This window comes from Emys orbicularis, chromosome 11, assembly GCF_028017835.1.
Source record: "Emys orbicularis isolate rEmyOrb1 chromosome 11, rEmyOrb1.hap1, whole genome shotgun sequence".
Classification (NCBI taxonomy): Eukaryota; Metazoa; Chordata; order Testudines; family Emydidae; genus Emys; species Emys orbicularis.
The window spans coordinates 40,686,886-40,710,569 of record NC_088693.1 but is presented as its reverse complement, the minus strand read 5'-3'; the positions used below and the strand labels follow the sequence as shown (position 1 = coordinate 40,710,569).

At 41.1% G+C, this 23,684-nt stretch overlaps 1 protein-coding gene across 2 annotated transcripts in view; it reads right to left on the bottom strand.

Moving 5' to 3' along the window:
* The window catches only part of MAP3K20 (mitogen-activated protein kinase kinase kinase 20), a 134,421-nt gene extending 113,738 nt beyond the window's left edge, over positions 1-20,683 (bottom strand). For both annotated transcript variants that reach the window (XM_065413487.1, XM_065413489.1), the window contains exon 1: positions 20,525-20,683. In XM_065413487.1, the coding sequence (XP_065269559.1) occupies positions 20,525-20,683 (159 nt within the window). The remainder of the gene's footprint in view (positions 1-20,524) is intronic.
* Positions 20,684-23,684: the final 3,001 nt, after the last annotated feature.

Here is a 23,684-nt window from a genome sequence, read left to right as displayed (position 1 = left end):
AATGCTATATGCTGGTATAGAAACATAAAATTTTAGCTCTGCCTGGCTCTCACCAAACTATACTACCATAGTGATGGGCTGTGAGGTTTTATTGTGATTAAACTTAATTTTTCATTCTAAAAATCAGATTGGTTCTCCCATAAGGAAAGTACTAAGAGCTCAATCATGCTGGCCTTGGGTGGATGGATGTGGAAGGAAAAGAAAGAAGGTGCAAGGCCTTCTGTCCTCCCCCTTTCATTCCAATGGAGGGGGAAGGCACAAACCCAGTGGGTTAGCACTAACCTATGTTAGCATTGCCACTGGTACTAGCCCTTCTACATGTGCTAGGGTGGACACGTGACCCAGTGCCCACTTCTCCACATCAGCTAGCAAAACTGACAGGCAATGGGTGGTGTAACACTGGTCTACAATTTTTGAGAAGTCATCTGCTTCAGAGATAAAATGTGCTATTTATTATGTATTTTGATGTGCTGAAGTCAAATATGACAATTAAAACAACTGATTGGCTACTGTTTCTAAGATATTTAAGTTTTTACATTTTATGTCTATGTATATTGTGTAGATAATAGAGTTTTAATCATAAATTGTAAACCTAGGTCTTTTCATGTGTTTATGGTTGCTTTACATGATAATATTTCACCTGTCCTGTTTATGTAACACTTTAAAAATCAGCAAAAGGGTTATATAAATAAAATTTCTTATGAAACAAAAGGCAAAAAACTATTCTGTACATAGTTTAGTCCTATTCAGTGTCTACTCGGCGCTTCTTGGCTTGTCTCTTGTATTCATTAAATGGAGCATCTCTTGTCACTGTCCAGCAATAGTCTGCAAGCATTGATGGGCTCCATTTGCCCTGATAGCGTTTCTCCATTGTTGCAATGTCCTGGTGAAATCGCTCGCCGTGCTCCTCGCTCACTGCTCCGCAGTTCGGTGGAAAAAAATCTAGATGAGAGTGCAAAAAATGTATCTTTAGTGACATGTTGCAACCAAGGCTTTTGTATGCCTTGAGGAGGTTTTCCACCAACAACCTATAGTTGTCTGCCTTGTTGTTTCCGAGAAAATTTATTGCCACTAACTGGAAGGCTTTCCAGGCCGTCTTTTCCTTGCCACGCAGTGCATGGTCAAATGCATCATCTCGAAGAAGTTCACGAATCTGAGGACCAACAAAGACACCTTCCTTTATCTTAGCTTCACTTAACCTTGGAAATTTTCCACGGAGGTACTTGAAAGCTACTTGTGTTTTGTCAATGGCCTTGACAAAGTTCTTCATCAGACCCAGCTTGATGTGTAAGGGTGGTAACAAAATCTTCCTTGATTCAACAAGTGGTGGATGCTGAACACTTTTCCTCCCAGGCTCCAATGACTGTCGGAGTGGCCAATCTTTCTTGATGTAGTGGGAATCTCTTGCACGACTATCCCATTCGCAGAGAAAACAGCAGTACTTTGTGTATCCAGTCTGCAGACCAAGCAAGAGAGCAACAACCTTCAAATCGCCACAAAGCTGCCACTGATGTTGGTCATAGTTTATGCACCTCAAAAGTTGTTTCATGTTGTCATAGGTTTCCTTCATATGGACTGCATGACCAACTGGAATTGATGGCAAAACATTGCCATTATGCAGTAAAACAGCTTTAAGACTCGTCTTCGATGAATCAATGAACAGTCTCCACTCATCTGGATCGTGAACGATGTTGAGGGCTGCCATCACACCATCGATGTTGTTGCAGGCTACAAGATCACCTTCCATGAAGAAGAATGGGACAAGATCCTTTTGACAGTCACGGAACATGGAATCCCTAACATCACCTGCCAGGAGATTCCACTGCTGTAGGCTGGAGCCCAACAGCTCTGCCTTACTCTTGGGTAGTTCCAAATCCCTGACAAGGTCATTCAGTTCACCTTGTGTTATGAGGTGTGGTTCAGAGGAGGAGGATGGGAGAAAATATGGATCCTGTGACATTGATGGTTCAGGACCAGAAGTTTCATCCTCTTCCTCTTCCTCGTCTAACTCAAGTGAGAATGATTCTGGTGCATCAGGAACCGGCAGTCCTTTTCCGTGGGGTAGTGGGCGTATAGCTGATGGAATGTTTGGATAATGCACAGTCCACTTTTTCTTCTTTGACACACCTTTCCCAACTGGAGGCACCATGCAGAAGTAACAATTGCTGGTATGATCTGTTGGCTCTCTCCAAATCATTGGCACTGCAAAAGGCATAGATTTCCTTTTCCTGTTCAACCACTGGCGAAGATTTGTTGCACAAGTGTTGCAGCATATGTGTGGGGCCCACCTCTTGTCCTGATCTCCAATTTTGCAGCCAAAATAAAGGTGATAGGCTTTCTTAACCATAGTGGTTATACTGCGCTTTTGTGATGCAAAAGTCACTTCACCACAAACATAGCAGAAGTTACCTGCACTGTTCACACAAGTATGAGGCATCTCTGCTCACTTTGGCTAAACAGAAATGTGTCCCTTTGCAAAATCAAACACTGACAAATAAGAGAGCATGACACTGTATGATTTCTAGAGCTGATATAGGGCAATTTGTTCAGCAATTTGTGATGTAAGCTTCGTTATGATTGCATCATCCATGACTTCTAGGAATAACATGATGCAATTCATATCATGTATGACGCAATACCAGCTTCAGATTGCATCATTCATTGTTTTGCCTAAAAAGCAAGTACTGTCCAAAACCAGTCATAGATTTATTCATAGATCCAGTCAAAGATATATTTTAGTCATTTCTGGTTTAAATTGAGATCCCTTCCCTTTATAACTCACTTATCCTCCGCCATTCCCAAGTCAAGGGTCGTATATACTGTCCCAATAGCATATCTTGAAAACTAGAGCCAATCAACAATTTTAAGCATCATTTTCGTTCTCAGTGACCCAGAATTAGTAAATTTTGACTACATTTATTTCAGAAGCATTTTGGCTGTAGAGCAGTGTAATCAGAAAGATATATCAGAAAATGGTTACCCAAAAGTACATTTTTTAAAAAAATAGTTAAACTTCAATGTGAATTTTTTTTTTAAATAGCAAATTATACAATTCGTTTATAAACAAACAGTGCAGTGGGTGAGCACATGATGATAACTGGTACTCTTCTTAAAGAGGTGAATAGTAACAGGTGAAATGCAGACACTAAGAAAAGGTAAGCTGCTTTGAGACTGTTTGAGCACATGCAGAAGAACAGCAGCAATTTACTGGTTTGGTGATTTGCCTCACTGGCACTATCACAGCAGTGCATTGATGGAAACCCTGCCTTCTCTTAGTATATTTAAATGCAAGCATTAACCAAGTAGCTACTTTCACCATTTTTCTGCAGTGCTCAGCTAAAATAAACAGGTGCTGAATATTTCTTTATAAATTGTTTATACAGCCCTCAGTTTACACAGGAAACTTTCTGCATGAGCACCTTAACAAATGGCAGTAGGTAAACATGAAAGAATCTTTGAGTTTGGATGCGTCATTCACACTTAAAGTAAAATTTATTTTGATTAGGGCTGTCGATTAATCACAGTTAACTCATGCAATTAACTCAAAATTAATCACAATTAAATAAATTGAAAATGTAGAAAAAACATCCAAAATATTTAATAAATTTCAACTGGTAGAAATTTATTGAATATTTTGGATGTTTTTCTACAATTTCAATATATTGATTTCAATTACAACAGAATACAAAGTGTACAGTACTCTTTATATTTTTATTACAAATATTTGCACTGTAAAAATTATAAACAAAAGAAATAGTACTTTTCAATTCACCTCATACAAGTATCATAGTGCAATCTCTATCATCAAATTTGAACTTACAAATGTACTTTTTTTTGTTACATAACTGCACTCAAAAAACAAAACAACATGAAACTGTAGAGCCAATAAGTCCCCTCAGTCCTACTTCTTGTTCAGCCAATTGCTAAGACAAACAAGTTTGTTTACATTTACGGGACATAATGCTGCCCGCTTCTTTTTTACGTCACCAAAAAGTGAGAACAGACATTTGCATGGCACTTTTGTAGCCGGCATTGCAAGGTATTTACGTGCCAGATATGTTAAACATTCATATGCCCTTTCATGTTTTGGCAACCATTCCAGAGGACATGCTTCCATGCTGATGATGCTCATTACAAAAATTATGCATGAATTAAATTTGTGACTGAACTCCTTGGGGGAGAATTGTATGTCTCCTGCTCCTTGTTTTACCCGTATTCTGCCATTTATTTCATGTTATAGCAGTCTTGGATGATGACCCAGCACATGTTGTTCGTTTTAAGAACACTTTCACTGCAGATTTGACAAAACGCAAAGAAGGTACCAATGTGAGATTTCTAAAGATAGCTACAGCACTCAACCCAAGATTAAAGAAACTGAAGTGCCTTCCAAAATCTAATCGGGACGGGGTGTGGAGCATGCTTTTAGGAGTCTTAAAAGAGCAACACTCCGATGTGGAAACTACAGAACCAGAACCACCAAAAAAGAAAATCAACATTCTGCTGGTGACAACTGACTCAGAGGATGAAAATGAACATGCGTTGGTCTGCACTGCTTTGGATCATTATCAAGCAGAACCCATCATCAGCATGGATGCACGTTCTATGGAATGGTGGTTGAATCATGGAGGGAAATATGAATCTTTAGCGCATCTGGCACCTAAATAACTTGCAACGCCAGCTACAACAGTGCCATGCGAACCCCTCTTCTCACTTTCAGGTGACATTGTAAACAAGAAGCGGGCAGCATTATCTCCTGCAAATGTAAACAAACTTGTTTATCTTAGCAATTGGCTGAACAAGAAGTAGGACTGAGTGGACTTGTTGGCTCTAAAGTTTTATATTGTTTTGTTTTTGAGTGCAGTTATTTTTTTTGTACATAATTCTACATTTGTTAGTTCAACTTTCATGATAAAAAGATTGCACTACAGTACTGGTATTAAGTGAATTGAAAAAAACTTTTTTATTTTTACAGTGCAAATATTCATAATAAAAATAAATATAAAGTGAGCACTCACTATACACTTTGTATTCTGTGTTGTAATTGAAATCAATATATTTGAAAAAATCCAAAAATATTTATATAAATAGTACAGTAACTCCTCACTTAACATTGTAGATATGTTCCTGAAAAATGTGACTTTAAGCAAAACGATGTTAAGCGAATCCAATTTCCCCATAAGAATTAATGTAAATGAGGGGGTTAGGTTCCAGGGAATTTTTTTTCACCAGACAAAAGACTATATTTTTATATATATACACACACACACACACAGTATAAGTTTTAAACAAACAATTTAATACTGGTACACAGTGATGATGATTCTGAAGCTTGGTTGAGGTGGAGGAGTCAGAGGGTGGGATATTTCCCAGAGAATGCCTTACTGCTAAATGATGAACTAGCAATTTGCTGAGCCCTCAAGGGTTAACTCTCACACTCTACGAGGCAGCAGGAATGGAGGGAGGAGAGACAGCATCGCAGACAGAGAGACACACCCTGAGAGAGAGAGATGCGCATTTCTCCTTTAAGTACACTGCCTTGTTAATTAGATCAGCTTGCTGAGACCACAGCTGCAGCTGCTGCCAGCAAGCTCCCTCCATCCTGAGCCCTGTCCTGTGTCCCCCCTGCTCTATGGAAGATGGGGTGAAGGGGAGGGGGACAACCTGACATTAGCCCCCCTCTTCATCCCCTCCCCCCCGCACAGCAAGCAGGAGTCTCGGGGAGCACCTCCAAGGCAGAGGGCAGGAGCAGCTCATGGCAGTGGGGGGCGGGACAGCTGCAATTGATGGCAGCTGCTGCACAGGGAACTTAGGGGAGTGAGGGGCAAAGCCCCCACCAGCTAGCTGCAACGGGCTGCTCTTCCTGCAAGCAGTGGACAAAGCAGGCGGCTACCAAACAATATTAGAAGGGAGCATTACACAACTTTAAATGAGCATGTTCCCTAATTGATCAGCAATGTAACAACGAAACAACGTTAACTGGGATGACTTTAAGTGAGGAATTACTGTATTCTATCATTGTTTAACAGTGCGATTAATTGCACGATTAATTTTTTTAATCGTGATTTTTTTAATCGCTTGAAAGCCCTAATTTTGATACATCTATCAGGCTGGCATGCAAATTCTTTGAGATTTTTGCTTTCAATAAAACTATATGCACAGACTTCACCCAGCCACCTTGTGGGAATGCAGACAAAAAAATAAGCTTGGAAACAGACAAACAGCAAAAACAGAGAGCATTACTAGCCTTACCAAGTACTTTACTGGCCCTCTCAGAGGATAGAAACATTATTCAAAAGCCCATTATTATTTGTATTGTAGTAGTGCCAAGAGGCACAAATCAAACACTGATGCATCACTATGCTAGGCAATGGATCTACATATGATGGTTTCTCCCCCAAAGAGCTTATAAGGTAGGATCCAAATCCTGCAAACATGTAAAGAACCGCTACTGTGCATAAAGCCTGTGTGTAAGTATTTGTAGGACTGGGTCCTAAGTTGATCATATTAGACTCTGAGCTAGCATTTGCAATAGTCTCTTATTCATCACTTTATTTCTCCATTTGTCAGTCCAGAAACTATGTAAAATGGATGAAATTACATGATCCTTACTCAACTCATGAAGTCAACAGAAGTTTTGATTAACACTAGTTTTAGTTAAGCTGTTAATATTCCTCCAACCCCATATTAGGGATCCTACAGAACAGAGACTCAGTCCACTGGTGGAAGGAAAAACTAATTTATTGATGCTCCTATGCCTAGTATCCTACAGCGAGAGGGAGATGGACCTTTTAGTCTCGCCACACACCATTTTAAGAGCCCATCATACAGCATTTTCCTAGTTTCAACAAGAAAAATAAATAAATTATTTTCCATAACCAGGGCCTTTTGTGCTACTCTATGTTGTCATTAAACAAATTGTCTATAGCAGTGATACTCAGACCTCTGTGGTTCAAGTGCCAAACTGGCAATCAACATTACACAAAAGAGCACAGTAATGTGAATTTTTTGTTTCATTTGCCATAGTACTATAGATTCATATTTACACAGTATGACAGGGGAAATATTTAGTTAGTTGGTCAGTCATTTTGCTGCAAGAATTATAATTCTCGCAGCAAAATGACTGACCAAGTATTATTTTATCATCTATAACTGGCTAACAACATACTAAAAGCATCCTGATTGGTCACTATCTTAGACTGGTTACTAATTAAATCACACAGTGTTTTAATATCATGTGCTGCAAAGAGCACATTAGACATTAAAGAGCCACTTGTGGCTTTCAAGCCTCAGTCTGAGTATCACTGGTCTAGTCTAAATAGTTGCAGAGAGAACACTCATAATGTGAGCTCAGTGTAAAATGACACAAGGATGTCTGCCTGAGTCTGCAAACTACCTGAGAGAAGCATGAATTTCTCCTATTAATATCTCCGAGTCATTAACAATGAAGTCTGAGGATACCTTAAAAGTCAACAATAACTAACAGCTAATAATTTCAGCAAAAGCCATGGGTCATTAAATGCCATGGCAAATATTAGGAGGGGACACAGCAGGGCAGCTATTTGGTGTCAAGGGTTGCCAACAGAGAGAAATGAGTAATGCAACTTTCCCTCCAAATTTAAAATAATCTGCACCTGCATAAAAGGAGAAGGAAAAGGGAGATGTATACGTTTCCTAATGCAAAAAGCTTCAACAGCCTGTGGGACACCAAAGACCAAAACCATCTCCCAAAAAGCCCCAATTGTCCTCCAACAAGTTGTCAATCCCTTAGTCTTCCTATCACATCTTCTGTAATTCATTCACTAGCAATCCAAAAATTTGCTGCATACTAGAAATTTAAAATTGAGGCAGCATATATTAAATTTATTTTCAAAATAAAGAATAGACAGAATATCATACTGATTGTAACTGATTGTACTGGACAAGATGGGCAGTGGGAAGATAGGAAAGGGAGGGGATACACAGGACCACATACAAATCTAGGGTTCCTGCTGTATAATTTAGATTCACTATGCCACATGGGATAGGATAACCTATCACATGTAGTAGAAATACCTTAGGTAAGAGGCATGAGATTAATATGTACCTTATCATGGACATTACTTTAGAAATTACCAATGTATGGGGCTATACCATATTCATAAATATATCAATCATGTGATAAAATGCAGACAATTAGATTTTTGTGCCTGAGCTGTGATACATTTTCATGACCGTTTGGGGAGGCTGGCACAAGGGATTAGAACTTTTTTCTGGCGACCCAGTTGAAGAAAATTGTTGATGCCCACCACCCAACGGAGCTGGGGATGAGGGGTTTGGGGTGTAGGAGGGGGCTCTGGGATGGAGCAGGGGGTTGGAGTGCAGGAGGGGGGCAGGGCTCTGGGTCGGGCTGGGAATGAGGGGTTTGGGATGTGAGAGGGGGTCAGAGCTCTGGGCTGGGGGAGCAGGCTCTGGGGTGGGGCCAGGGATGAGGGGTTTGGGGTGCAGGAGGGGGCTCCAAGTTTGAGGGGGGCGCTCAGGGCTGGGGCAAGGGGTTGGGGCATGGGGTTGGGTCGCGGGCTTACCTCCAGAGGCTCCCGGTCAGTGGCGCAGCCGGGGTGCAGAGGCAGGCTTCCCGCCTGTCCTGGCACCGCGGACCGCGCTGCACCACAGAAGCAGCCAGCAGCAGATCCAGCTCCTAGGTGGAAGCATGCAAGCAGCTCCGTGCAGCTCTCGCCTGCAGGCACCGCCCCCTCTAGCTCCCATTTGCTGGGAACTGGCCAATGGGAATGTGGAGCCGGTGCTCTGGGTGGGGGCAGCGCACAGAGCCCCATGGCTCCCCCACCTAGGAACCAGACCTGCTTATGTCCACTTCTGGGGTTCAGAATGGTGTCGGAACAGGTAGGAACTAGCCTGCCTTACCGGGCAGCACCACCAATGGGACTTTTAATGGCCCAGCTGGCGGTGCTGACTACAGCCACCGCAACCCAGTGCTTTCCATTCCACGACCCAGGCGCGGGCGAGCGATGTGCTGGCCGCGGCTTCTCGCCGCCCCCATTGGCCCGGGACGGCGAACCGCGGCCAGTGGGGCCGCGATCGGCCGAACCTGCCGCCTCAACAGGTAAATAAAACTGGCCCGGCCCGCCAGGGTGCTTACCCTGGAGAGCCGCGTGCCGAACGTTGCCGACCCCTGTTCTATAGGATTTAAGCCCTCCATAAAAATCTCATCCAAAGCCCAAGATTTGGTGGTGATGGGGGACTTCAACTATCCAAATATATGTTGGGAAAATAACACAGCGGGGCACAGACTATCCAACAAATTCTTGGACTGCATTGCAAACAAATTTTTATTTCAGAAGGTTGAAAAAGCTACTGGGGGGAAGCTGTTCTAGACTTGATTTTAACAAATAGGGAGGAATTCATTGAGAATTTGAAAGTAGAAGGCAGCTTGGGTGAAAGTGATCATGAAATCATAGAGTTTGCAATTCTAAGGAAGGGTAGAAGGGAGTACAGCAAAATAGAGACAATGGATTTCAGGAAGGCGGATTTTGGTAAGCTCAGAGAGCTGATAGGTAAGGTCCCATGGAAATCAAGACTGAGGGGAAAAACAACTGAGGAGAGTTGGCAGTTTTTCAAAGGGACACTATTAAGGGCCCAAAAGCTGGTTAGGAAAGATAGAAAATGTGGCAAAAGACCACCTTGGCTTAACCACGAGATCTTGCATGATCTAAAAAATAAAAAGGAGTCATATAAAAAATGGAAACTAGGACCGATTACAAAGGATGAATATAGGCAAACAACACGGGAATGCAGGGGCAAGATTAGAAAGGCAAAGGCACAAAATGAGCTCAATCTAGCTACAGGAATAAAGGGAAACAAGAAGACTTTTTATCAATACATTGGAAGCAAGAGGAAGACCAAAGACAGGGTAGGCCCACTGCTCAGTGCGGAGGGAGAAACAGTAACAGGAAACTTGGAAATGGCAGAGATGCTTAATGACTTCTTTGTTTCGGTCTTCACCGAGAAGTCTGAAGGAATGCCTAACATAGTGAATGCTAATGGGAAGGGGGTAGGTTTAGCAGATAAAGTAAAAAAAGAACAAGTTAAAAATCACTTAGAAAACTTAGGGCCTGATGAAATGCATCCTAGAATACTCAAGGAGCTAATAGAGGAGGTATCTGAGCCTCTAGCTATTATCTTTGGAAAATCATGGGAGACGGGAGAGATTCCAGAAGACTGGAAAAGGGCAAATATAGTGCCCATCTATAAAAAGGGAAATAAAAACAACCCAGGAAACTACAGACCAGTTAGTTTAACTTCTGTGCCAGGGAAGATAATGGAGCAAGTAATTAAGGAAATCATCTGCAAACACTTGGAAGGTGATAAGGTGATAGGGAATAGCCAGCATGGATTTGTAAAGAACAAATCGTGTCAAACCAATCTGATAGCTTTCTTTGATAGGATAACGAGTCTTGTGGATAAGGGAGAAGCTGTGGATTTGGTATACCTAGACTTTAGTAAGGCATTTGATACGGTCTCACATGATATTCTTATCGATAAACTAGTCAAATACAATTTAGATGGGGCTACTATAAGGTGGGTGCATAACTGGCTGGATAACCGTACTCAGAGAGTTGTTATTAATGGTTCCCAATCCTGCTGGAAAGGCATAACAAGTGGGGTTCCGCAGGGGTCTGTTTTGGGACCGGCTCTGTTCAGTATCTTCATTAACGACTTAGATATTGGCATAGAAAGTACGCGTATTAAGTTTGCAGATGATACCAAACTGGGAGGGATTGCAACTGCTTTGGAGGACAGGGTCATAATTCAAAATGATCTGGACAAATTGGAGAAATGGTCTGAGGTAAACAGGATGAAGTTTAACAAAGACAAATGCAAAGTGCTCCACTTAGGAAGGAAAAATCAGTTTCACACATACAGAATGGGAAGAGACTGTCTAGGAAGGAGTACGGCAGAAAGGGATCTAGGGGTTATAGTGGACCACAAGTTAAATATGAGTCAACAGTGTGATGCTGTTGCAAAAAAAGCAAACATCATTCTGGGATGTATTAACAGGTGTGTTATGAGCAAGACACGAGAAGTCATTCTTCCGCTCTACTCTGCGCTGGTTAGGCCTCAACTGGAGTATTGTGTCCAGTTCTGGGCACCGCATTTCAAGAAAGATGTGGAGAAATTGGAGAGGGTCCAGAGAAGAGCAACAAGAATGATTAAAGGTCTTGAGAATATGACCTATGAAGGAAGGCTGAAAGAACTGGGTTTGTTTAGTTTGGAAAAGAGAAGACTGAGGCCAGGTCTACACTACCGCGGTAGTTCGACAGCTGGCAATCGAAGTTCCGGGTTCGATTTATCGCGTCTGGTCTGGACGCGATAAATCGATCCCGGAAGCGCTCGCCGTCGACTGCGGTACTCCAGCTCGGCGAGAGGAGTACCGTGGAGTCGACGGGGAGCCTGCCTGCCGCGTGTGGACCGCGTCTGAACCGCGGTAAGTTCGAACTAAGGTATGTCGACTTCAGCTACGTTATTCACGTAGCTGAAGTTGCGTACCTTAGTTCGAATTTGGGGGTTAGTGTAGACCAGGCCTGAGAGGGGACATGATAGCAGTTTTCAGGTATTGAAAAAGGTGTCATAAGGAGGAGGGAGAAAACTTGTTCACCTTAGCCTCTAAGGATAGAACAAGAAGCAATGGGCTTAAACTGCAGCAAGGGAGGTTTAGGTTGGACATTAGGAAAAAGTTCCTAACTGTCAGGGTGATTAAACACTGGAATAAATTGCCTAGGGAGGTTGTGGAATCTCCATCTCTGGAGATATTTAAGAGTAGGTTAGATAAATGTCTATCAGGGATGGTCTAGACAGTATTCGGTCCTGCCATGAGGGCAGGGGACTGGACTCGATGACCTCTCGAGGTCCCTTCCAGTCCTAAAAATCTATGACTCTCCTGGAGAAAAGAGTGGAAGAGCAACTTCAGCAGCAGGCACAGCCAAAGATTCTTACTAGACGTCTCTCCCCTGGCCACAACTATTCATTTTAGAACGTTTGAAGTGGACAGAGTAGTAGCCAGAGTTCCCTGCCCAACAAATGCCACCGGTCAGTGGCTGAGGTGGAACAGACTACAGCACCATTCTCCTCAGAGTCAAGTTAAGTGTCTTAAATTATTTCTTTTTCACAAAAGACAAATGAAGCAGGAGGCAAGGATGACTGTAGACACCATTAGCGTAACTGAGCTTGTTACCAAGAAGATGGCCTTTTCCCCCCTCTTAAGTGTAATCAAAGAATTAAAATGGAGATTCTCAGAAGTTTTAGTAGAAGAAACATTCTATAAAAAAGTCTTATTTGCAGATACTGAGATGAAAGGAAAAAATAGTTCCTATAAAGAGCTGATAAAATGACATTAAAATCGCCCTTCATCACATACACCTCCCAGAAAGGAGATCCAGTCAAGACTGGCACTGAGTATCTTTAATATCTATAAACTGCAAGCAAAAAGAACACCTCTATTTTTAGTCCTGTCTGAGTTAAGTGTCGATTTCAGTTTGTTTTATTCTGTTTTACTCTGTTGCTTTTCTCTTGTTGCTCACGAAAGTCATTTGCAGTTCCTACTCTTGTGTCCCAGATTTAGCATTACACATACTCTCTTTTAAGACTGCAAACATTCGTGACATTCATGTGATTAAATTGAACTCATCTAGCTTGGAAGTTACATATATGGGCAGCATTTACGGGAGAGACCCACTCTGGAGGTGTATCACAAAATAAAAATGCAAACAAATTGTCTTTTTTTTTTTTTTTTTTTTTACCATGTAACAAGTCCACTTTTATAAATCAATTTTAAAAAACAACAGCATAAGCTCCTTGCATAAACTAATCTAAACTGGAAAACCTGACAATATTAAACTCATTTCCATTGGGAGGAGCCAGATTTCAATGACAACAGCATCAGATCTAGTGAAAACATATTTTTATACTTGATGCTCAACAAAACAAAAACACATTATCCAGGCATGACTGACAGGATAAAACACAGAGAATTAATAGCACTCTCAAAAATAACATTTTTGATTCACAAGTGGTAAGGCTGGTGAATCACTGGTTCTCCAGAAATATTTTTTCAGTAATAGTTCGGTTTAATTTGCTTTTCTTTTAGCCACAATTCCCAATCTTCACCCTCAAAGTTTACACTGCAGCTTGTACAGACCACCATCAGCACCTATGATGGATACTATAATGGCTGTTTTCTTACTACTGGTATGCTGCATAAAACTGAATTATTCTTTGTGTATGTTAGTATTCCTGTTATAAAAACCAATGTTTATATATGCTAGAAACTGAGTAAACAAACTAGACATATTGCTATTGTCCATCAATAGTGTAAGGATAGTTTGCAAGGTTTCAAAATACTGCTAAAGAACAGTGATGTTAAAATTAAATCAAAGCATTTTTCAGGCAAAATTCCACCAAGAAAATCTGAGTAGTGCACCAATAGTTGCACATGAGAGCTAGTTAAACCTCTCTAACTTGCAACGGCTCTTTATTTTATTTGCTGATTTACTGGTTGGCAAAAATACGGTTTCAAATTAATTTTTTCCAACACTAATAGTTATATCTGTAATCATCACAGTCTGCTAAAAAGATATTTATGGAAATGAGCTGAAGCATCTCAGCAACTTTAAAATATAAAAACATATTTCTGAACATGCATAGTTTCTGAGAACAGTTACTCAAAACCCCCATAGTAATCCATGACCTGCGATGAATAATGACTGAACTGCACAGTTCTACAATACAACAGAGGGGATTTTGGTTAGCAGATGCTGCTCAGTTAAAATGTAAAAAGGCAATGTCTAAAACAATAGGTGAATTTGAACATTTCCATCAGGTGGAAATCTGTGCTGGTTGAGTTAGGGATGATTTGAGGATTAGCAGCACTTTGCAGGATTAGACCTTTAGGGCCCAATGCAACTCTGATTGACTTGGGGAATGTCTTCACTACCAATGTTATATTATAACGTGGCTGTGTAGTCGCGGCATCAGTGATGGGAGAGAGCTCTCCCAACACTGTAAAAAAACCACCTCCACGAGGCGTTCCCAGCGCTGGTGCACTGTCTACACTACCACTTTACAGCGCTGAATCTTGCATCGCTCAGGGGGTATTTTTTCACACCCCTGAGCGAGAAAGTTTCAGTGCTGTAAAGTGGAAGTGTAGACAAGGCCTTAAATGGAAGTCAAATCAGGGACCCAGACCTTAATTCATTTTGACCATGCACAAAAACAACAGGCATTCATCATGAAGACTAGCAACATTCCTATAGTATAGGAAAGAATTCTATTTTTCCTGCACACATTTTAAACATCATACTACTCATCTGAATCATTAAATACTAGTTTATGAAAAGTAACTCATAGAACAGTATATTTATATTTATAACCAACCTATTTATAACCAACCACCTCCCAGTATTCTGGATTGAACAGTAAAGCTGCAAATTAATTTTGTTTCTGCTGCTATTTTATAATCATTTGAGAGGCAGTTTTGCAGTTTACAGAATCACTGAGTTTCAGCTTTGGTATTCAAATCAAGGCCTTGTAGAATATTTTTTCTTCTCAATATGCCTATTTATCTATGCTCATTCACACATATACACCCTTATATGCAGTCATATTTTATTGTATGTCTGTCAGAAGTTGGTTTTTAGAGAGCTCTTCCCATTTCTCACAATTATTTAATTATGGCTTATAATGAAACTCTATGAGTTAACATTGAAAAATGTTTATTAATATGTTCATAACTAAGCTTCTCTGAATACATATTTAATTAAGATATGTAGGTACAGGTTTGGATAGGCATTATCTTAAGATATGTACAACTAGAGCTCATCCCATACTACTCTTTATTTTATTTTTAATTAAAAAGGAACTGTAACTTTACTATATGGCTTTATTTATTTGGTTTATTTTTTGTTCTTTTTAAACTCAAAATAACTCAAGAGAAAGATACTATAGCTCTTGACCTGGCTTCAACCATTGGAATCACAGCTAGCAATGACAAAACACTTATGAGAAAGCTCTCCCAAAATGCTTCTATGTTTTTTTTTTCTTTAATCAATTGTTTTGGATCACTGGCAGCAAATAATAGAAACAAAAGAGAATCAATCATGGAGTTTAAAAGGAAATTTACCAAAACGTTTACTTCCAAAGATACCATAAGCAGCAATAATTAGTTTCTCGGCTAAAACGCAAATTGTCCAAACATCAACTAAACAACATAAATATGTACAGTTATAACAAGTTGCTGTTTGATTATATTCAGAAAGATAAGACATTATGGCTTTCAATCATAATTCTGGATAAATTGAACAACATATTAAAAGAATCTTAACAATCACAGAGCTTGTCTACACAGGGAACTCAGAAAGGTTAACAGAAGATGTGAATTTAAAGTAGATTGGTAAAACTGCTTTAAATCCTTGTGTGAGTGCTCTTATTCAGACTCTACTTTGGCAGTGGATTAAGCTGAACTGATTTAAGGCCACTTTAATTCTAAATAAACTCCCTTAACCCATGTGGACATTAACTAATCCGCTTTAAAACCACACCTTTAGTTAATTCAGATTAATTTTTCTGAGTATTTTTGTAGATAAGCCTACGATTTAGAGTTTAAGGCCAGAAGGGACCATTAGATCATTTAGTCTGACATCCTGTATATCTCAGGCCATTAAATTTTAACCCATTTCCCCTGTATTGAACCCAATAATTTCTGTTTGGCTAAAGCATGTCTTCCAGTCTTGATATGAAGACATCAAAAGCAGGAGAATCCACAACTTCCCTTGGTATTTTGTGCCAATGGTCAATCACCCTCACTCTCCAGTTTGAATATGTCTGACTTGAACTTCCTGCCATTGATTCTTGTTATGCCATTCTCCAATAGATTAAAGAGCCCTGTAGTAGCTGGTATTTTCTCACTGTGATGGTGCTTATACACTGTAATCAAGTCACCTCTCAATTTTCTTTTGATAAGCTAAACTGATTGAGCTGTTAAAGTCTCTCAAGAGAAGACATTTTCTCCAGCCCTTGAAGCATTTTTGTGGCTCTTTTTAAAATCTGAATACCAGAAGTGAATACAGTATTCCAGTATCAGTCTCACCAATACCACATACAGCGGTAAAATCACCTCTCTATTCCTACTTGCTACTTTCCTGATATACAGTAAAAGCTGTGTTATCCGGCACTTTATCAACCAGAGAGCTCTATAAACTGGCATTTCTAATCTTCATTGAAAGTCTGGTTTATAGTCCATTTGACACGGGGCCGTCAGGCTTCCTACCTGGCTCTGTGTGGCTCCCCGGAAGCGGCGACATGTCCCTGCTGCTCCTAGGCAGAGGAACGGCCACAGGGGCTCTGTGCGCTGCCCCTGCCCTGCCCCGAACACGGGCTCCGCAGCTCCCATTGGCCAGGAACCACAGCCAATGGGAGCTGCGGGAGCGGTGCCTGTGGGCAGAGGCTGCGTGCAGAGCCGCTTAGCCGCACCTCTCCCTAGGAGCAGCAGGGACATGTCGCCGCTTCCAGGGAGCCGCCCGAGGTGAGCGCCGCCCGGATAGGCACCCCCCACCCCCTCCTGCGCCCAACCCCCAGCCCCTTCCCGCATCCAAACTCCCTCCCAGAGCCTGTGCCCCGCCCCCACCCCGTGCCCCAGCCCTGAGCCCCCTCCTGCACCCAAACTCCCTTCCACTTAGTTAACTAGAATTTTTGACTTACTGGCACCCCCCATACACCCAACATGCCGGATAACAAAGCTTTTACTGTACATACAAGGATTGCATTTGCCCTTTTTCCCACAGCATGACACTGGGAACTCATGTTGAGTTGCTTGTCAACTATGACCTCTAAATCCTTCTCAGAGACACTGCTTTCAAGGATACAGTCCCCTAATCTATAGCTATGGCCAGCATTCCAGCATTCCTGCATTTGACTGCAATAACATACATTTTGTTTGAATGGGCCCATCCTACTCAGATCACTCTGTACGACTTCTAGGGTGGCCAGACAACAAGTGTGAAAAATCAGGAAGCGGGTGGGGGTAATAGGAGCATATATAAGAAAAAGACCCAAAAATCGGGACTGTCCCTATAAAATTGGGACATCTGGTCACCCTAACGACTTCCCTGTCATTTTTTAAACACACCACCAATCTTTATGTCATCTGCAAATTTTATCAGCAATGATTTTATATTAACTTCCAGATCACTGTTGAAAAATGTTGAATAGCACCAGGATTAATACCAATCTCTGTAAAACCCAAATAGAAACATTCACATTCCATGATGATCGCCCATCATTTTTCTGAGATCTGTCAGTTAGCCAGTTCTTAATCCATTTAATGTGTGTGCCTCACTGACACTGTATAGTGCTATTTTTTTAAATCAGAAAAGTCTCACAAAAGTTTAAGTCTATTACATCTATGTAGTTACATTTATCAACCAAACTTGCAATCTCATCAAAGAATGAAATCAAATTTTTTTGACAAGACCTATTTTCAATAAAACTACGTTGATAGGCATTATGTTCCCATCCTTTATTAATTGAATCCCATAAAAGCTTTTTCATTATTTTGCCCAGAATTGATGTCAGGCTAACCAGCCTATAGTTACCACGGTTAACAATTGCTTTAAATAGTTTGCATCAAATAATTAGCAAATCATGATACACGCTGCCAATTCATGTTTGCACAGTGACATTTGCCATTGCTACCAAAGGTCAGGGTTTTTTCAAATTTTAAATCAGTCACAATATATTTGTGTTGGTTTGCAACCCCGGTCTTAGCCAGGAAGCACACACAAAAAAAAAATTTTTTTTTTTTTTTTTTTTTATAAAATATACTTATTTTTTAGAACTGGGCGAAATCTTCAGACAAAACTTTTCTTTGCCAAAATATGCTGATTTGGGTCAATAGAAACATTTTGTGAAATTGATAACAATTCACCAAATGGTTTGCATTGACAAAACAAACAACAAAATCCCAAAAAATCAAAATGTTTTGTTTTGGCCTTTTAAAAATGAAACATTTTGATTTTTTAATTCAGTACAACTTCATGTTTTGAGTTTTACTTCAATTTTATTTAAGAATTAATTTTAAAAGGTTTTATTTAATCTGGAAGACATTTTTAAAAAACACCACCACTTTTTTGGTTTGCTGAACATTTTTTTGTCATGGATCGACCTGAAATGAAATTTTGATTCAATTTTTTGGTATGGCCAGCGAACCAAAAAAAAAAAAAAAATTAAGTTATTCCCACAGCTCTATTTAAATAAAATTAATTTGTATTAATTTTTTTCATTAACTTTCTTAAAAACTGAATTTCTATCTTGAATTTCAATGCAACTGAGCATCTGTATCTCCCATTGACCACATCATTGACCACAGGAAATATGGGGATTTGACATCTTACTTTGGACTGTCATCTGAAGTGGAAAACAATCATGCTCTCCAAATGCTATCACATTCAAGACACCATCACGTCTGAATATTTAATAGATATAATACCCTTAAAATCTTTTTTTCTCCTCTTTAGCTGATAACTGACTCTATAACGCATTTTGCTATTCTGTGGAGTAAGACGATCGTGTGCAAATCAGAAGGATTTAGTACTGGAAAGGCCACCTATGGATTAGACAATTCCCTGCCACAAGGGTATGTTTTTACTGCAGAGTTAATCCAGCTGATCGACATCCAGATTAGCCTAGCCTGAGTGTGAGCAGCTACATTGCATGACCCTATCCAAGTTACTGCATTCTCACTGGTGCTGCACTCCCCTGTGTGTCACCAGGGCTTCTGGGGTTATATTCCATAGTTCTTTATGCTGCAGTAAGTTGAGTTGGTGTATGATTCTTTCTCAGTGAATCATGGGAGAATTTGTCCATCCTTCTGGTCATTTGGGGTTGGGGGAGGAGGAATTGTGGGAAGGCATTGGAGGACTATCAGCGCTTGAGTGATTTAGGACTGTGTCCTCACTGCAAAGTGAGCCTAAAAGTGGAACCTAGTCTCTAACTTGCACCCCCAGCCAGATCAGTTGAAAGCACCATTGAATTTGGGTGAGGTTTTACTGTGTGGACGTGAGGGGAGTTAGGTGTAGTACCCAACTAAAAGCTGGGGCTAACTCTATGAAGACCTACACCATGGAGGGTGCAGGACCAAGGCTGCTCCCTCAATCACAGGCCAGAAGGTTAAGAGGGCAAAAGAGGAGAGTGCAACTGTTTCCTATTACTATTTGGTGATCTGTTTGGCCAACAGTACTGAATGGGACTAGTAGTCCACAGAATGCACTTTGCTCTTCTCCTTTAGAGCAGGGCCGGATTAACTCTCCTGTGGGCCCGGGGCTATTAGATTTTGTGGGGCCCCTGTATGCAAATCTTTTTCCTAATTTAAAACAAAATGATCACAATTATGGCATCGAGGCTATTAACGCTATACTAAACTTGCCTTTTAATTAACAAAGCTGTTCTGTGGTTACATTTCAGTCCTTACCTTAGAACAGCTGTTATACTAGTTTATTTCTGGGAGGGAGTTTGGGTGCAGGAGGGGGCTCCAGGCTGGGGCAGAATGTTGGGGTGCAGGAGAGGGTGAGGGGTGCGGGCTGTGGATGAGTTTGGGTGCAGGAGGGGATTCTTACCTGGGGCAGGGGGTTGCGGTGCAGGAGGGGGTGTGAGGTACAGGCTCCAGCTGGGAGGCGCTTACTACAGGTGGCTCCTGGCCGGCGGCGCAGCAGGGCTCAGGCAGGCTGCCTGCCATGGCCCCACGCCGCTCCTGGAAGCGGTCGGCTGCTGGCACGTCTCTGCGCGCCCCTGGGGGGAGGGGGACAGTGTGTCTCCGTGCGCTGCCTGCACCCGTAAGCGCCGCCCCCGCAGCTCCCATTGGCCGGTTCCCAGCGATTGGGAGCTGCAGGGACGGTGCTGGGGCAGTGTGCGGAGCCGCCTCCCGCCTGCCAGGGGCTGCAGAGACATGCCAGCAGCCGTCCACTTCCAGGAGTGGCGTGGGGCCACGGCAGGCAGGTAGCCTGCCTGAGCCGTGCTGCGCCGCTGGACTTTTAACGGCCCGGAGATTGCGATAGACTGGTAGAGGCTCCAGGATTGACCAGTTGTTCGCAATCGACGGGTTGGTGACCACTGAACTGTATATAATTATGGATTTATTTTTGCGGGGCCCCCCTTAGCCTGAGGCCGTGGGCTGCAGCCCCTAAAGCCCCTGCGTTAATCCGGCCCTGCTCCAGAGGGTCACCGTGGCAAGGGAGCTCTGAGAGAGGGAAGAGGGAGCAGGGCAGAATAAAGCAAGAAGGGAGAATCCTGTGGGACAGATGCAGAAGACACTCAGCATGTTTAAACTCTAACTACCACCATTCATCTGGCTTAAATAACTAAACAAACAAACACAAAAATCCCCAGGAGGTCTTCCTTGATCAGCAACAGAGAGGAAAACATTCAGATATTATTTACAGTAATTTGTTTCATAACAGGAAAAAAACCAGAAGTGAATTCTTACCTCTTTCTCTATTTTGAGCAGCTTCTTTACAGCCACCTCTTTGTCCTGTGATATCCATCGGGCTCGATAAACACTCCCAAAACTCCCTCCGCCACAGCTTTCAAAGAACTGCAAGTCATCAAATTTAATTTGCACAAATGAAGCACTGAGAGACGACATCTCATAATGACAAAATATACCACAACAAAATCTGTAAGGAGAAAAGGTCTAATTAATACATCTGTTCCACAGAATTATTACACTCCTAATCATGCTTTAGATATCATAAAGCAAGAACCGATTGCCATAAACAAGTTAAAGCAAAAACCACTGAACAGATCAAAGGGAAAATAAAGTTAAGAAACTCACATGCCAATAGCCTATGCAAACATTTTATAGAGTTTGTACAGACTCTGAGGAGCAGCTGTTTGTAGAGAAATGGTTAGAAATTTTCCTTGGATTTAGTGACGTTTCCTGAACACACTGGAGTAGCACTGCAAAAGACTAGTGCGTCAACAGGTCCCCTAATATGAAGCACACTGACAAACGGGAAATGCACTTTCAACTGGAGCTTGCATAGGAGTTCTGGAATCTGGAGCATGCAATCTCTCCATGTTGTGTGATCACTTCACACAAAATATACATAGCCTAAGCAACTGAACATTCTGGCAAGAGTGCAACTGTAAGCCTGAGGCCCATGTACTCTCCGTACACTGAGAAAGGTAGAAGTACTTGTCACAAAGACGTGGAAAAAGATGGCCAAAATAAAAATCTCTTCCCAAAGTAACTCAGTTATGCTTGCATGTTATAACAAACCATAAGTGGAAAATAATTTCTCAGTTATAATATGTGAAATCCTGTGCATACTGCCAAGAATGGATTTTACAGTTTTAAGAGATCATACCATATTTGTTGTCAGAGGAACAGGCTGTCCTTCCAGTAGATCATAAAGTGATAAATCCTATGGCTGTAGCAGATTTTTTAAAATGTTATCACCTAAGTGAGTGGCTGATCACTCACAGCCATCACATTTGTGGATTGATTTTGAATCTCTTTTTATAGAGGTGTAAGCTAAAAAGGTTTTGATCCTCAGTGGCGCTGCCAAGCATGTGGGATCCTGCAGTTCTTGCAAGGTTTCAATAAGATGATTTGTCAGAGGCTTGTTTCCACACAAACTTGCACCAGTTTAATTAAACAGGTTTAGATAAATCAGGGCAAATCCCTCTGTGGAAAATTGTATTTCAGTTTAAGAGTGGTTTATTTTGGTTTAGGTTAAACCAGTTCTTAATTGATTATGTGTCTTTTGATTATTATCTTAAACTAAACCAAAATAAGCGTGTCCAGGCAGCCTCTGCACCAATTAAAATTGCACTGGTTTAACTCATGGTGTAACTCTGTGTTTAGACAAGTCCTTATGTTTTCTATAGTACTCATCAACATAGCATCTAAGCATTGTGTACTGTCTGGGGCCTGGACTATCTTCTAGGTTACATATCTGAATGGTGCCTAGCGCAAAGGAGCCCAGATCACTGATTGGGGTTCCTAGGCTCTACTGTAATACTAAAAATGATAATGGTTTTCCCCCCAAGATTTCAATACAACTGTGCTATGGATTTTAGATTACAGCTGACTAGAAATCCAGTTTCAGTCACTATTTGGTTACTGCAGGTCTCCAGATGTGAAGCAACAACTGGTTCTTTAAACATTGCCTAGGACTACCTGCAGTGTCCTCTCAGTTTTCTTGCTTACTTTTAAACATCTTTACTATCTGCTGACAAAGTCCTATAAGGCTAAAAACACTGACTATTTAGTCCATGATGCAAGATACAACAGAATACTTTTATTGAAGGCATTTTTTTCAAGAGGCAAATTTGGGACACAGAATTTAGAGACAAACAGTTTGTCTCCCAGACCATCTGTGAGGGAATATGGGTTCTTTTTCTTACCAAATCCTCTGAGCTGAAGTGCACTGTTGTTGGTGTGTTGTGAGCTGGGATGAATCTTATTTATGTGGCAACCTTTTTTGGTTGCTTCCCTAAGCAGGTCTAGTGTTGACTGTTGTTATTGCATTTACTTTGGTGTTTATTAATCTTATGTGGTTCAAATCCTTTGAAAGTGTGCTGTATTTGAGAACAGAGATTGGTCAACCTTCCCAACTAGGGTGACCAGATGTCCTGATTTTATAGGGACAGTCCCGATATTTGGGGCTTTTTTTTATATGGGCTCCTATTTCCCCCCCCCCCCCCGTCCCGATTTTTCACACTTGCTATCTGGTCACCCTATTCCCAACATTCCAGCCTGTTTTGAATAAACTCAATTTTATCTTCCTGCTTCTTTGCCATTAGCCCCTTATTTTCTTGTGTCCAGGAACAGCCCATTTGTGCTCTTCACTTCAATAGTTTTCACAGCTAATTATTATTGTTTATGCAGTACTACAGGTGTACATGGTGCTTTACAGACAAATGAAAAGACAAGCTTCCTACCCTGAGGATTTATATCATAAAGCCACAATCCTGCAAACACTGATACACCTACATAACTTCACTCATGTGAGTAATCTCACTATAGACAATGGAATTATTAATTGCTGTAAAGTTACTTGCATGCATAAATGTATACAGGATTGAACCATAAATTAGACAGAGAATCATAAACAGGTGATGACAAATGGTTGAGCTGGAGATGACAGAAGGAACAGAAACAAAGGGAGAGGGAAAATGCTTTTGGGGAAACAGGTAAATTATTTCCTGTATTTACCATTTGCATTAAATAGTTGTCAGAGCTACCTAATTATTTTAAATTATTGTAGAACCTACAGATCCCATAACCCATACACACAGAATAAATGACTCACCTGGCTTCTCAAAGATTTACTAGCACAGAGCAAGATCTTATGCTATTAAGATTTTGTTACTTAGACAATATATACCGCTCAACGTTTACTAGTACACTAGAAAGGATAAATAAAACTGAATTACAGTTGTCACATAAGTGAACAATGTACATTTTGTGATGTTGCTTTTTTTTCTTTGTTCACTCACTCCCTCACTAATTCCCAAAATCCACAGTGGGTCTTTCCCATCAATGAGAATTACTAAAAGTTATTTTATGTCTCTCTAACTTTACTCCTTTCCAATGCAAACAGTTTATCTACTACTGTCTACAAGCCTAGAGACATCTG